The sequence below is a fragment of the Mchenga conophoros genome, linkage group LG11 (genome assembly GCF_057382185.1).
Source record: "Mchenga conophoros isolate Kocher_MC1m ecotype Shallow Benthic linkage group LG11, M_conophoros_male_GT1.1, whole genome shotgun sequence".
In the NCBI taxonomy this organism is placed as follows: Eukaryota; Metazoa; Chordata; class Actinopteri; order Cichliformes; family Cichlidae; genus Mchenga; species Mchenga conophoros.
In genome coordinates, this window is record NC_140536.1 from 3,486,928 (window position 1) to 3,501,031 (window position 14,104).

Genomic DNA, 14,104 nt, shown 5'->3' on the forward strand with positions numbered 1-14,104 from the left:
TCTCTGTATCGTGTCCAAAATCACATCGGTTGGGAGTCTTTGTGCTTCAGGCTTGCAGAATCTTTCCAGTCTTCAGCCACTTTAGAAAACTACAGCATGAGTAATAACATAGATCAAAAACAGGCCGAGAATGTAACTTCCTCATCACCTCACTACGCTGGTATTACAATAAATCTAAATCCACAATGTTTCTCTACAAACTGTTGACTGTTCTCGATCCAGAATTCATGCATGCACACTCTGCTTTTCCTTATTTTCTGTCATGTATTTATTGTGGGTAATCTTCAGGACCAGGGCAAATAACGAGGTCAGTTTTTTTGTACTCTTGGGTCTGTATGGTGTCAGAGCCAAGAGGTTGTTCACTGTTCAAACCTGTTTCTGATGGACAGAAGCTCAGAACAGTCAACATGAAGAGACTGGGAGCTAAAACAGCTGAACCAAGGACTGCTAATCAACAATCGCTAATATACAAAAATATTTTGAACAATCAACCCATTTTTAATGTGGGCTTTGAAAAGTGAATATAAATGCATTTGCTTTATTAAAATGATATAAAAGTGAGAGGTTTAGTGCCATCAATTTTGCAGTTTTTAGGCTCATCATTAATCATTTTATTTCAGCCTTGATAATCAAAGGGTTAAAGTGGATCATCGCTGAAGTGGGAGAACAGCAGTGGACGGAGAGGAAAACATTTGTTAACATGGTCAGTCCAGCTTTGAGGCATTTTAGTTTCATGTTATTAAGCAGACTAGTGGGTGTCTGACTCGGAGCAACATTCTCCTTCCCGATGTTTTCAATTAAAAAGTTATCGGAAAATGACAGAGGTCAGCTTGTGCTGTCGTCTATGACAGGGCTACACTCAGCAATTTATCATGCTCTCACTTTATGCACTCTCTCAGAAGCTCATACATTTAAAACAAACAAAAAAAGCTTAAAGAGGTTTATTAATGAATCGAAACACACAGTCATCACCGTTTAATCAACGTATGTACAAAGTGCAAAGATTGATGTGAGAGTACAACATTTAAAAAGAGAGAAAAAAGGTTTGCAAAAAGTTTAAAAACAAGATTTAATGACTAAACACACACGACTGCCTTCATAAAGAATCACAAAGCTAAACTAATTCAGAATATTTTCAATCAGGTTTGACGTCTGAACGAGATCACCGGACAGCTGCTGCTCTGCAGCACTGTGTGGGAGAAAATCACTCCGAGCTAAAAGCAAAGCCGTGAGAGCCGCGGCCCGCGGACGTCCTCCGTTGCAGCTGCTTTACTCGTTCTCAAACTTGCTGTACGGGTGGTCCGTGTCGCCCATCAGACCTGCACACACAACGTGGAGACAAAATGAAAACAGACAAAGTCATGCTGGGTCAAATTCTGCTCCACATTTTCCAGAGATGCCTTGGAGGAAGCATCAGTCTGAGGACAAACTGGGAAATCCATCCCGGATATTCTGTTCACGCTGATGTTTCATTAACAATGAATGCAGTATGACAGCATGTGCTGCTAAACCGCCATCAGCAAGTTTTTCATACACACGATCAATGGAATTATTTATTTCTATGGGCAATGAAAACAACTGCCCACCTTATCAATTTTGTAACCGTTCCTATGGACTTTTATTAACTGCATATTACTGTGTGTGCCATGTCACCGGCAGACATCTTTGCTGATGTCTGTGGTTGTTCTGAATCGGTTTTCTCCTCCATATCTTTGCCGTTTAGAAGGATGTCTGTACTTTGTTTTATGATAACATTAATTAACTATGTTGTGTTCACTAAGCCATGAGGAGCAGACTGGTAGCTAATAAGCACCAACATAACAGAAGAGTGTTTGCAGTCGTTTTTGTTTGAAGCAAACTTTGATGAAATGATTTGACTGGAAAGTTCAGAGGATTCTCTCCCGCTCGGCTTCCCAATATCCCTCATGTTTGGTCCTGGCCTTTTTGTTCTCGTGAGAACATGTTTTGGTGGAACTTTACATGAGAAATGCAGCAGGTGAAAGGAGAAACTAGCACGAGCATTAATAACCGCAGAGTGCAATGAAGGCTCACCTAAATAAGCCCAGTGCAAATAAACAGGCTCACTAATGCCCCCTAAGCACATTATGGCCACTGTTGCTGCATTTTGGGTTGATAATGTAACCTGGCGGCACTCCACTGCTGCTGTTTGAAATTTTTTCTTTACATAAGATTCTGATAATAATGCCAATATAATAAGCATGGTGTGTCTTCATAGTCGATGCTCGTTTTAAGCGTGAAAAGTTGATTTCATTCATGATTAAAATGGATTATAGGTTACACGGGCTATTCTCACATTCTACGGCCCTCTAATTACTGGACTACATAAATGGCAAAGTAATGACTTCAGGCCCTAATCATGCTTTATTGCATTTCCACAGATTTAACAAAGTCAGTTTGCACCATCCTCCTGGTGTGAGCAGGTGAAGCAGGGTGTTACCCCAGCAATGTTTCGCCAGACAGGATGTATAACCTCTCCAATGTGATCTGAGTTTAATCCTCAATGCTTAGACATCCTGATCAGCTGCCTGAACCTCCTCAGCTGGTTACATTCTCGAATGTCTAAAGGCGGAGTCGAGTCCTCCTGGAGACTAAGCTGATTCTGCCATTTGTATCCAACCTTCTGTTTGTCACTGCCCACAGCTCATGACCATAGGTGCAGCTGAACTGAAAGCTCTTTTTACCAGAGCGGTTCACTACAACACCAATCTGCCAGCCATTCTCACACTCTTCCAGTCGACGAGGGCTTTTTGAAGCAAACTGCAGTGATACAGGATTCATTTCAGACTTGAACCAAAATAAACCTCCAACTGTACAATATGGTAAATGGTAAATGGCCTGCATTTGTATAGCGCTTTACTAGTCCCTAAGGACCCCAAAGCGCTTTACACTACATTCAGTCATTCACCCATTCACACACACATTCACACACTGGCAATGGCAAGCTACATTGTAGCCACAGCTGCCCTGGGGCGCACTGACAGAGGCGAGGCTGCCGGACACTGGCGCCACCGGGCCCTCTGACCACCACCAATAGTTAATGCTCATTCAGCGCCATGCTGTAGAACTGTAGAAGTCTAGTGTTCACAGTTTCGTATTATTGTAGAGTCTCTACATGACTTTATACAACACCTTGAAGCAGCAGCTGCTCCCTAAAAATAAAACTTAACTAAATGCAGGCTATGACAGAGCGCTGGGGTTAAACTGCAAAAAGTGAAACGTGTAATTCAAATCTGTGCTGTCTTTCTGGGATATTTTCAACTGGTAATGACAAGAGATCATTTCCAGTTTTGCTGAATAACCTCCTGACCCACCCTCAGGGAATCTTCCGCTGTGTCTGATTTCAAGGAAATAAGAGGATGTGGATTGTAGTTGTAGAGAACCGACCAGACCAAATGTGAAAGGAGAGCAGTCTCTACTAAAGCCCCTGTGGAAGGAAACTAATGAGAGCTGCAGGCCTAAGAAACAGACCACCATCCATCACTCTGTCGTGCAGTCGTTACACTCAACCCACATAACCTGACATCTTACTACAGTGAACGGATGGACAGACACGACGCACGGACACTTGAGCTTCTCCCACATCTACGGAACGAACGAACGAGTCTGTCTTTATCGAGCCGCTGACAGGCCAACCCTTACCGCCCACTTCCCTGCAGAGGGCAGAGCGATGGATTAGAATCAGTGCATTGATTGGAAATAGAAAGCAGTGCTGTGTGATGTTGATACTTCTTCTATACTTTGCTGCAGCGCACACTCGTAGTTTGCTCATGACTCATTTATTTTTAGAATATTTCCTGTTTCACTGACAGCAAAAATGCTCTGATTAAGTTAAAGCATGTGGCAACAAATGCGAGGTAGTGATCAGGTTTTAAAGTTTGACTATTTTTGTACCTTCAGCTGCTTAAAAACAGATTTTATTGCATAAACATTTCAGTCACAACTCTGAGCACCGGAGAGTGGTTGTCATATTTTCCCATGCCTAGCAGGGACCGCTACTTTGACTGCATACAAACACGGAGATTAAATTAGCTCCACAAAAAATAGGATTTGCTTTTAGGTCATCTAAAACTCCTAGCTTTTAATTACAGCACAGCTCAGGCAGCCGTTTATTACACACAAACGTTTTGCTAACTAAACTGGCAAAGCTTCATTTGAGTTCATGGATCATGAAAACATTCAAGCTTTTATTATTGCCACTCTTATTGATGACACCAGCAGCTGAGCAATTATTATGGTGCACTATTGTGTGTGGAGTGTGTCATATCTATTGTAACACAACTGAGAGACCAGCATTAATACTGAATATCAGTATAATAACAATGTTGTCCAGCTCAGGTTAGCCCATGTTAACTGGTGAAGTGGTGAGCTAGACAAATTGGTATGGCAGCGAGGAGAAATGCCACATTCCTGGGATTTTTGCAGGCTCTTCAAGTGAGGGATGGTCTCATGTTACATTTTGTACAGCCGTTAGCGATAGAAAAAAGGTGTTTATTTAATAAATAGGAGATAAGTAAAAGATACTGACAGCTCCCCCAGCCTCCTAGCCTATGCACCTATGGCATCAATTTGAAAATCCTACGTCGCCTAGTTCATGTACACCTACAGTGTAGGTTGCTTGGGGACGAAGCATATTCTGTTGAATAATGTATCAGTGGCCCAGGGTGTGGAAATCAAAGTCACTGACACTGAAAAACTCTTAAAATAGTTAAGCATGCATCAGAGACACTGCTGACACACACAGAACAGAGAACACAGAGCTGGCTACTCCGTGTTAGACCTACTGGTCACCTCACCTTCAGTGTACATCAGAGAGGGCTGGAAACAAACACTATGATCAAAGAGGATGAGCTAAAGTCCATATGGAAAGTCTATACGCACCATACTTCCTCCTGATCTCATCGTGGCGTGCCATTCTCTCCACCTTCCTGTAAAAAAAAAAAAAAAAAAAAAGTAGAGGAAGTTAGTCAACAGGTCAGGAAGTATTCACTCTGTTAGTGCCAAATACACTCCAGAGAAAGACAACTCTCAAGGTAGAGAGCCATCATTCAACTCTAACTGGGCCTCCATATTTGGATACAGCCAAGTATCCAAACTTTAATGAAACAACATGGAAATAAATGACTGCAACACAGACGTCAGCTGTAATGAGACAATGGGACACCCAGTGAATCCTGAAAACAACTCTGTGGGACAATTCTGAAATGCTACAGATGTCCTGCTCCCGACACCAAATCAACAGCTGGACTGAAGAACCTTTCCTGCTGCTTAAAAAGTCTTCACCCTCGTCCTAAGTTCTCTTTTTATCTGCTCTTCACATATTTGTCCGACAAACCCAAACCTACCTGGCCCCATGTGAAAATACCCCGTCTATGCACATCTATATTATATTTCGCTGGTTTATCTTTGTCTAATGCTCAAATTTGTTTGATGATCTAAAAATGTGTGAAAAATATGCAAAAACAAACAAACAAGGCAAGGGACAAATACTTTTTGGCACTGTTGCAGAGATGCATGTCAGAGTCAAGGTTTACGACAGTGTCAGTTGCACAGCAGCAGACATATGCACTCATCCCAGTCTATGTTTAGGGTTGAGCAACTATGTTTTTTTTGCTGGGCTGCAGTAGTCATAGATAAATGTGGTATTTGTTCAGTAACTCTGGACTGAGCTGCTGATGAAGCCGCACTGTTGTAAAAACTTTACACATGACTTGCAGGCAAAGTCTGGGAAAAGTTACCAAACTTTTTCATTAGATTCTGGAAACTTTTGGTGAGTCTGTGCAGTAAATTTAGGTTCTGGCTCTCTGCCTGTTTATTTAGATAATGACCGATTACCTGCTCACAGGCGTCACCAACAAGGCTGCTGAGCACTAAGGAGGCAACTCCGAGTTCAGGTGATGAATGCCATTTCTCCTCTGTGTGTTAGTAGCTATGAGTGTTTTTGGCTCTACTGTTGACTCCAATGAAAAACAGGTTTTACAGAGAACCATGGCTGAAATAGTGGCGATTCCAGAAGTTTCTGCAGCTTTGTTATTTTGAAACAGCTGTTTACATATGCACAAGTTTACAGAGCAAACCCATCAAGCACTTTACTCGCCAAGAAACATTTAAGCTACACTGCACCACAACATTACAAACAGCCAGTCATGATATGTGGGCACTTATGCAACCATCAATACCTAATACTCCCAAATACTTATTATGCACGACATCGTTTAAACAACATTTCAATAAGCACAATAACATTCAGCTTACCAAGTAAGAAAAATGCATCAGTTTGCACTCCTGGCATAAAAATGTTCCTAAATTTTAGCTGACAGTGACTCACAGAGCAACAGGCCTGTGGTAAAGCTGCTCACTCAGCCTTTCTGAGGGGCAGGTTTTGTGTAGTGGAAGTCCAGAGGCCTCACTTCACTTCATCTCAGCTCAAAGACTCTGGTGTGTGGCAGTCGCTGCTTTATTGCTATGTACTGATCTGTGAGCAATCAGGTGGGTTAAGATGTGTCTGCCATCCGTCCCCCTAAGCCACGCCGATGGCCTGTGTGCATCGCACTGACACGTTCACATTCCCTCCACATAAATATGGCTGCATTCAACATGTTGGAGGGAAGACGGAAAAAAAGGGAAAGTTGAAAGAACGTGAGTACTGAGCTTGGCTCACTACACAGACTAAAGGTTTTGAAGGTGCTCGACTTCTCCATCATCACAATACCACTCATAATTTATGAAAATGGGATACTACAAGTGGTGTTGGGGAGTAACAGAGTACATGTACCACTGTTACGTATTTAAAATACAAAATATGAGTAACTGTATTCCGTTACAGTTATTGTTTAAAAGGGTGGTATTTAGAATACAGTTACTTTGCTGAAATAAATGGATTACACGGCGGTACTTTCCTGTTTCATATGTTCGGCTATGTCCTCTCTATTTTTGGTAATTCCACACCGGTGGAAACCCAAACAAAACACGCATTAAGAGGCTCAAATGCCCGTGTCTCAATCTCGCGGTCATAACGACGTGAAGAAATTTTTTTTATTTTTTATTATTTAATATGAAGGCAACAGGCAGAGTGTTACATGCATCGCCCTAAAGCATGCAGGGCGGTGTAGTCGGTGCTGCAGGGAGGATGGACTGCCATACCCGTGATGTGTCTGTGAGCGAGGAGGGAGAGAAAGGAAAAGTACGAGCTGTCACGGAGCAGAAACGGGAGCTAGAAGCATGTAAATATAATAATAACCACTGCAGCCAAGAAGAGAGCCTGACGAGCCCAGCTGTAAGTAAGCTGTTAAGACTCGGCTGTACGCTGTGTTCATGTTTTCCTCCGAAATAATAAGCTCCGTTGGAGCAGCCTTTCAACGCCTCTCTCTGTCTCTCGCTAGCAAAGTTGAGCCAGACAACAAAGTAAAGCTAGTTTTCAGCTACGAGCCCGACATGAACCCGACGTATCAGCCAGAGGTCCCCATACTACGGTTCGGAGCCGCGGACCTGTTTTATATACGCGCTGAATAGTTTCTATACGAGATCGCTGCAAAAAGTGCAGCCTTACCTAATGTGCACCTACTGTTACTCATTTATATTAAGATTTAAACATTAGTTGGTGTTGGTGTGGAGAGTAACCTTCAGTAATAGTAATAAATCACACAGCAGTAGTGCATTCATGTAGTTGTAAAAAGCATGATAATATGTTAAGTAATCCAAAGTATTCAGAATACGTTACTCTTGTTGAGTAACGTAACGGAATACGTTACAAAATACATTTTAGGGCATGTAATCTGTAATCTGTAGTGGAATACATTCAAAAGTAACCTTCCCAACTCAAGTTCAGTTAAAAGTTAAGGCTAAAAGAAACTTTCAGTTATTTGTGCAATCTAAGAAAAAAAAATCTAATAAAAAGGGAACTACTTTAAATTCTTGACGCCTGAGAACTTCATAAATACAAAAGATAATAAGAAAATTTCAAGGCTGAAAAACACCTTCAGCCTTTCGCTCAGACCGGCAACCAACTTCATTTTGCACCTGCTCCAAGTGTCACAAAGCCAAATTCTCTTTTGTTCTTTGAAACAATGTTTCTAGAACCATCTTTGAGCATCAGTATCATGACATATCACAGCTTCAATACCCTGGATGTGTGATCAGTTTAGAAAACATGCATTTTGGCTATACTTAAAGAGTCATATCAACATGAGATTAAAACAAAATTCAAACTGAATACATGGCATAAAAAAGCCTGTGTGTATGATTTTTTTCTCCAGCTGTTACCATGACTCAGCCAAGGAGCATGGACACAAATAATGGAGTAACAGCTGCGAATTTTGGCCCATATTCAGTCCATATTATCATCATAGATACATGAAACTGTATGTGTTACCCCAGCATCATGTCAGTGGATTACAATGAACTTCTCACATAGTATTGTTGTGCATTAAGACTTGACACATTACAACACTTTGGCTTATTGACAAGCTAAACCAGATACAAGCCAACAGGAACAGATCCTGGCTGTTAGCCGACTGTAACATAAGCAGCCTGAGCAGCATGTTACATGGACATGCAGACTTCTTAAACAGCACTGAAACAAGAGGTTCAAGAGATACTTATTAAAATGATTTAATAATTTAGCATTTGATCAGATACAAAATTATAATTAAAATTCTTAGGTAGCTCTCCTGCTACATCAGCATGTGAAATATGAAATATATAGCTGCATGGGTCGACTCCCCGGCCCGCCTGGGCTCGGATGACTCTGTGCTTCAAGCTGGCTCTCCGGAGGCCAAGCAGCACTGTCTACAGGCACTAGTCTCTCTTAGGATGGGTCCAATCTATTCCGAATGTCCTGTTGACAACATGAACTGCATCTATGTAGGTCACTGCACTAACTCCAACTTCAGAGATTTGATCATGCTCACTGCAGGAAACCCTGACTCAATTCTGCAGCACGAGAGAGAAGAGCTCAGAGGTCGGATAATTCATTCTTTCTCAAACACACGAGGCGCACAGTGAGCCACGATGTGCCCAGCACGCCGAGCGTGATGATAAACCACAGTTACTGACCATCTTTCAGCTCGACTGCCCTGCTCACAAACATATCAGCCAGCTATCCTGGCACTGGAAGTAAAGGAACAGAACAAGAAGAGAAGGCTGAAACATTTATGGGGTGCAGGAAGAGGGAAGCCTTTCGGGTCTGCTGACTGCTGGATGATTCTGTTTCTTTGACTGTAGTACACAGGATGTAAACCAATCTATTTATGAGCACATTACCATGAAGCAGCTGCCCAGCTTTGACAATCCAATCGGTGTTCTGGGACGACAGCAGAGGAACCCGGAGCTTCTCCTTTGGGACGTGGACTTGCTGAGGCTGGATGGACACCAGTTGCTCGACTCCCAAACATACAATGAACTCTTTTGTTGGGGGATGATGAACTGTTCTGTTTTAGGACAATTATATCCAAGTCCTACTGGGATATGCTGAAAGGCAATGCCACCCACCACGCTGACAGAATAGGATTCGACTCGTAGGTGTGCGCTTGGTCTGAGATTTGAACCAAGTTCACTTGATATAAAATATATAACTGTTGTGATTAGCATCAAAAATGAAAGACTGTTCATTTCTTTAAAAGCGAGCAAGCCAACAAATTCAGCAGAGGATCAAATAATTACTTGATGCAGCAGTGTGGTGACTGAGAAAACACTGCAGCAGGGTAAAGGAAAACAAACAGTGACCTCGAAACATGTACCTGTAACTTCGTGAGTACCTGTGTAAATATTCTGTAAATAACGAGCAGTGTTTGATCCAGAGAGGAATGACACAGCAAAGATCGGTTTGGAGTTAAATGCAGAGAAAGAGGCTCCTGTGTTATTGAAATAAACACCGTTGCAGACATTTCCAACCTGTGTAGACTAAGGTGTGAGTCTAGGTCTCACCGTTCTTCAGCGCGCTGTCTGATCTCCTCCCTCCTCTTGGCAGATCTCTCCTCTTCTCTGTCAAACCTTAAGAGTGAAGGAGACATGAAGGCAGCATCAGAATCACTGCTCCTCGTGGAACCAGAAGATGACAAAAACACACTTTGGATGTGACAAATGACACGCAGCTACAAACTAACATTAGCTTTAGGGTTACTCTGATTGAAGTTCTATGCATCATTTATATAAGACTCATGAAATGTGTGCCTGAGTGCAGAGAGTGTTTTCTTTTTATGTTCCACAATGAAAATGCCAAATACAAAAGAAGGTTTAACATGCACAAAGTAAAATGCTTGGAGGCAACCCCCAAAAAGAGTAAAACAAGACGAAAACATGACTGTAATTATATTAAATTAATATCTGTGTGCATAACAGTAGTACATGTGAGCTTTCCCCAAGTTTTCAATCACATGATAGACAAGAACGAGATTCCTGCACCCACAGGACTGCAAGTGAGTGACAGGCCAGACTGTAGCGGACTGACATGACATTTTCACCCTCCCTACAGGAACAACAGTGAGAGCATGAAAGGAGCTCTACTTTGATTAAAAAGCCAAAGTAATGTTTGCAACAGCAACAATGAGTTGCACCTATACAGGACATGGGTGAAAACCACTCAAGCTTCCACATGAACCATGAAACAAAGTGTGGACTTTGTGGTCTGACAAAGAAACCCCCTCCGTCTTCACTTTGTAAAGACAGTGATAAGATGCAGTCTAAAGACTGAAGGTGAAATAAATACCGGAGCACAGATAACATGACTAATCACTGAATGTTGACATTATCGTAGCATGTGAGCAACCTGGGTTCTTTAGCGCTAGCAGAAGCAGGGATCTTTCTGGTTTTCTTTCACTTGTTTCCTGTTTTTTCTGCCATTATAATGAGTACACAACTGTAAGGAAGTAACTGTGACATCTACTCCAAACTGTTCTCTGTAATCCATTTCAACACTACATGCTGTGTTTTCCTGGACACAGCTGTTGCTTTAACTCTGTAGCAGCCCGCGTGAGCCTGAGGTGAAAAGTGCTCCCATGTAGTGCCCTTTCATCCCGAAAAGCATTGGCCCACTAAGTGCTTTCATGCATCTGACACAGCTTTCTAAAACTCCTGTTACTCAGTTACCTCGGACTTGTAATGTTACCTTGAAGGGCGCTTCTTGCAGCAGCAGCAGCAGCAGCAACAGACGGCAATGGCGAGGAGAATGACTCCACACACCACAGCCATGGAGATGATCAGGGCTTCAAAGTTCACTGAAAAAAAGAGAATTTATTCATTTTTCACAAGAAGATATTCTCACTGGACCACGTGATAAAGGTAACTAGAAGCCATCACACGCTGCCACTGTAATGACAATGTGCTCTACATGTGTCAATGACACCACCTGCTGGCTTCTGCAAGTTATTGCACTGCAAACATGACAAACCACAAACAAGCCTCTCACTTTCCAGAGAAAAAGAGCACAAATGACTTAACCGTATGGAAACTGGTTTTGTTCTGCAGAGGGAGGGATCACGTGACCCCGAAACACTGCCAGAGTGGTGCCCACATTTTGCTGCGTCTTCTCTTTTCCTTTTACAGGACAAACCACAGCATGCACGCATGCGCAGCTGTGGCCTAAAACTGCTCACGTTTCTGTGTCGGCTACTGGAGCTCTGTGTGGCATCTATCGGGGCTCTAATCTGAGCTGCTGTTAACCTGTGATTTCTGAGGCTGGTGACTCGGATGAATGGATCCCCAGCAGCAGAGGGGACTCTTGGTCTTCCTTTCCTGAGGCGTCCTCGTGTGAGACAGTTTCATCGTAGCACTTGTTGGTTTTTCCAACTGCACTCCAAGTCCCATTTAAAGTTTTAGCAAAGACTGACCGACCCTCAGCTCTTAATGTAATGTCGTTTCTCTTCCCTTAGGTTGGTACACAGCTGATAGCTGAGTTCTGCACAACACAACTGATGGTCCCAACCCGATTAAGAAGGCACTGGTAGTGTATGTTCATACCTCAGTATTTTTCATGTTCAACTGTAAGTAAAAACCAGATGTGACATGTCACGTGTACTTTGTCTGTTCTCTCTGGTGTAAATAGAGTTTCCTTCCATCTGAAAATGTACGTGATACAGAAGAGCTGCCAGCTGTCAACACAAAGTAACTACCACCTACTCAAATGACAGCATGTGTCGACTCCATACACGAGGAATATTTACACATTATATTCAACAACATTTGCCTGATGTTAGTGCATCACATTTAAATGCTGTGCCAGTAGCCGGCCCTTTTGCACCCTTTTGGTTTTATAGCTGTTCCCGATTAGCAATAAAGTGTTTGCATTTACACAACTTTCTGTTTGCTACCAGTGAAGTTTGAACACTGACACACCTTACTGCTCCAGTAGGCTCCGTGCGACCGTATCAGTTCTCTTGTTATTTTTAAGACTGAGAAAATTAATAACAGAATTAACAATGGTTTTTTTCCTCATCTGTACTGAATATACATTTACATTTTCAGTAGAAACTGCACCAGCATTCAAAGGTTTTTGACACTTATGGGTTAGGCTCTAAAGACTAATTTCACCACTGAGAGTTATCAGCATTAACTCTGGTGAGGTGGAACATACGTCACCGAGGTGTCTGCTCTACTGTGACTAAGAGCAGGGTCTCAGTCATATTTCCTGCATGGTGCTGCGGTTGACTGTGAAAATTTTATGGGTAATTAATACACATAACATAAGCCGGTTTTCACATACGATTTGTGTCAGTTGAATATCAGTTTTAACGTCTTATACAAACATTAGGTCACGTTAGCTCGGTTACTTCGCTGTGGAGTCTGTTTGGCAGTGTCAAGCTAAACGTACTTTACTGTGTTAGGGAGAAAGAGAAAGATCATTTACTTGTTAAGTTAAAAGAACGGTGGTTTATTTCAGGGGCCAAACATTTGGCAGTAAAATAAGGCAACAACATTATAATTTATAATATTCCAGTTGAATCCCTCTACACTTAAATTTACAGTTCACTTAGCTCTCACTGTAAATAGATCTCCTGGCGATAAGACAGGCAGTACATTTCTGTGCTACCTCTGTAGTGCTTTTATGCTCACTGAGCATGTCACCTTTGATTTAGAGCCAAACACTTCTGCAGGACTTTATGTAAATGTCTAGAGCCAGGACAGCCTGAGAAACCTACTGCTGTGAATCATCTGTGGTACAGCTGCAAGAAAGAGGTGCTGGGACACCCCTGATGACATATCAGGACAAATTCAGAAAGATATGTGGCAGAGGAGCCGGAGCACCAGCTGGGAGAGCGGGGCAAGAATAGGCGAGCCGTTCTGTGTAGCTGTGGGACCGACTGAAACATTTATAGAGGAATTTCCAGCACAAACTATAAAAACCATGCGGGGAATTACAATAATTAATATGCAGTGGGGAAAAAGAACTGCTCTGCTGAAAAGTAAAACATTGTTTTGATTTTATAAAACACTTTATTTAACTGGGCAGCGAGTTCCTGCTGATGCTGCTGGACACGGACGTACAAAGAGCCACGTGTATGTGCCTGGCTGAGCTAATCTATTTATCCACAATATTTGTAGTTAATGTTGTAGTCAGCAAAGCAGGACTGTGGCAGGTTCACTTCCTTTAGGTTAGAAAGTATAAAAAAAGTAGTAACTTAAAGTATGAGAAAAGGTAAACTGAAAATGAATCTAAAGCAAAAATAACTCCAGTCAGTGCGTGTGGGTTTGTTCTTCCTGGTTATGGAAAACATGTGTTCCTAGGATTGGTGTGTCTGTTGCATATTATTGCTGCAAATGCTCCTGCCTGCCTACAGAGACAATGGATAACGTCTCTTGTGGAGTACAACTTTTTTTCTAAAGAAACAAGAGGGAGCAGGTGGAGTGAAGCAAGAACGATGTGCTGGATCTTTAAATGCACCCACTACAACTGAAGTGACCTGAGAGGAACAGAAAGTGTTGGTGCTACTTTCACACCGCTGCATGCCTAATGATAAATCCCTCCCCTCAGACCCACCGACATACAGGAGGTCATTTTAGGTCGCACATCTGTGAATATAACAGGTTGCTGTTTTGGATGAAGAGCTTTTGTTTTTATGCTTTAATACCCTTTTACCTACTTTTTCTTTTA

The 14,104-nt window shown here is 42.2% G+C and overlaps 1 protein-coding gene across 1 annotated transcript in view; it reads right to left on the reverse strand.

Annotated features, from left to right (window-relative positions):
• Positions 1-926: 926 nt before the first annotated feature.
• LOC146563452 (pituitary tumor-transforming gene 1 protein-interacting protein) overlaps positions 927-14,104 on the reverse strand; it is a 15,969-nt gene continuing 2,791 nt past the window's right edge. The window contains exons 4-7 of the mRNA XM_085290553.1: positions 11,123-11,231; positions 9,943-10,008; positions 4,900-4,946; positions 927-1,319 (exon numbers count right to left, since the gene is read on the reverse strand). Coding sequence (XP_085146679.1) covers positions 1,270-1,319; positions 4,900-4,946; positions 9,943-10,008; positions 11,123-11,231 — 272 coding nt within the window. The 3' untranslated portion in view covers positions 927-1,269. The remainder of the gene's footprint in view (positions 1,320-4,899; positions 4,947-9,942; positions 10,009-11,122; positions 11,232-14,104) is intronic.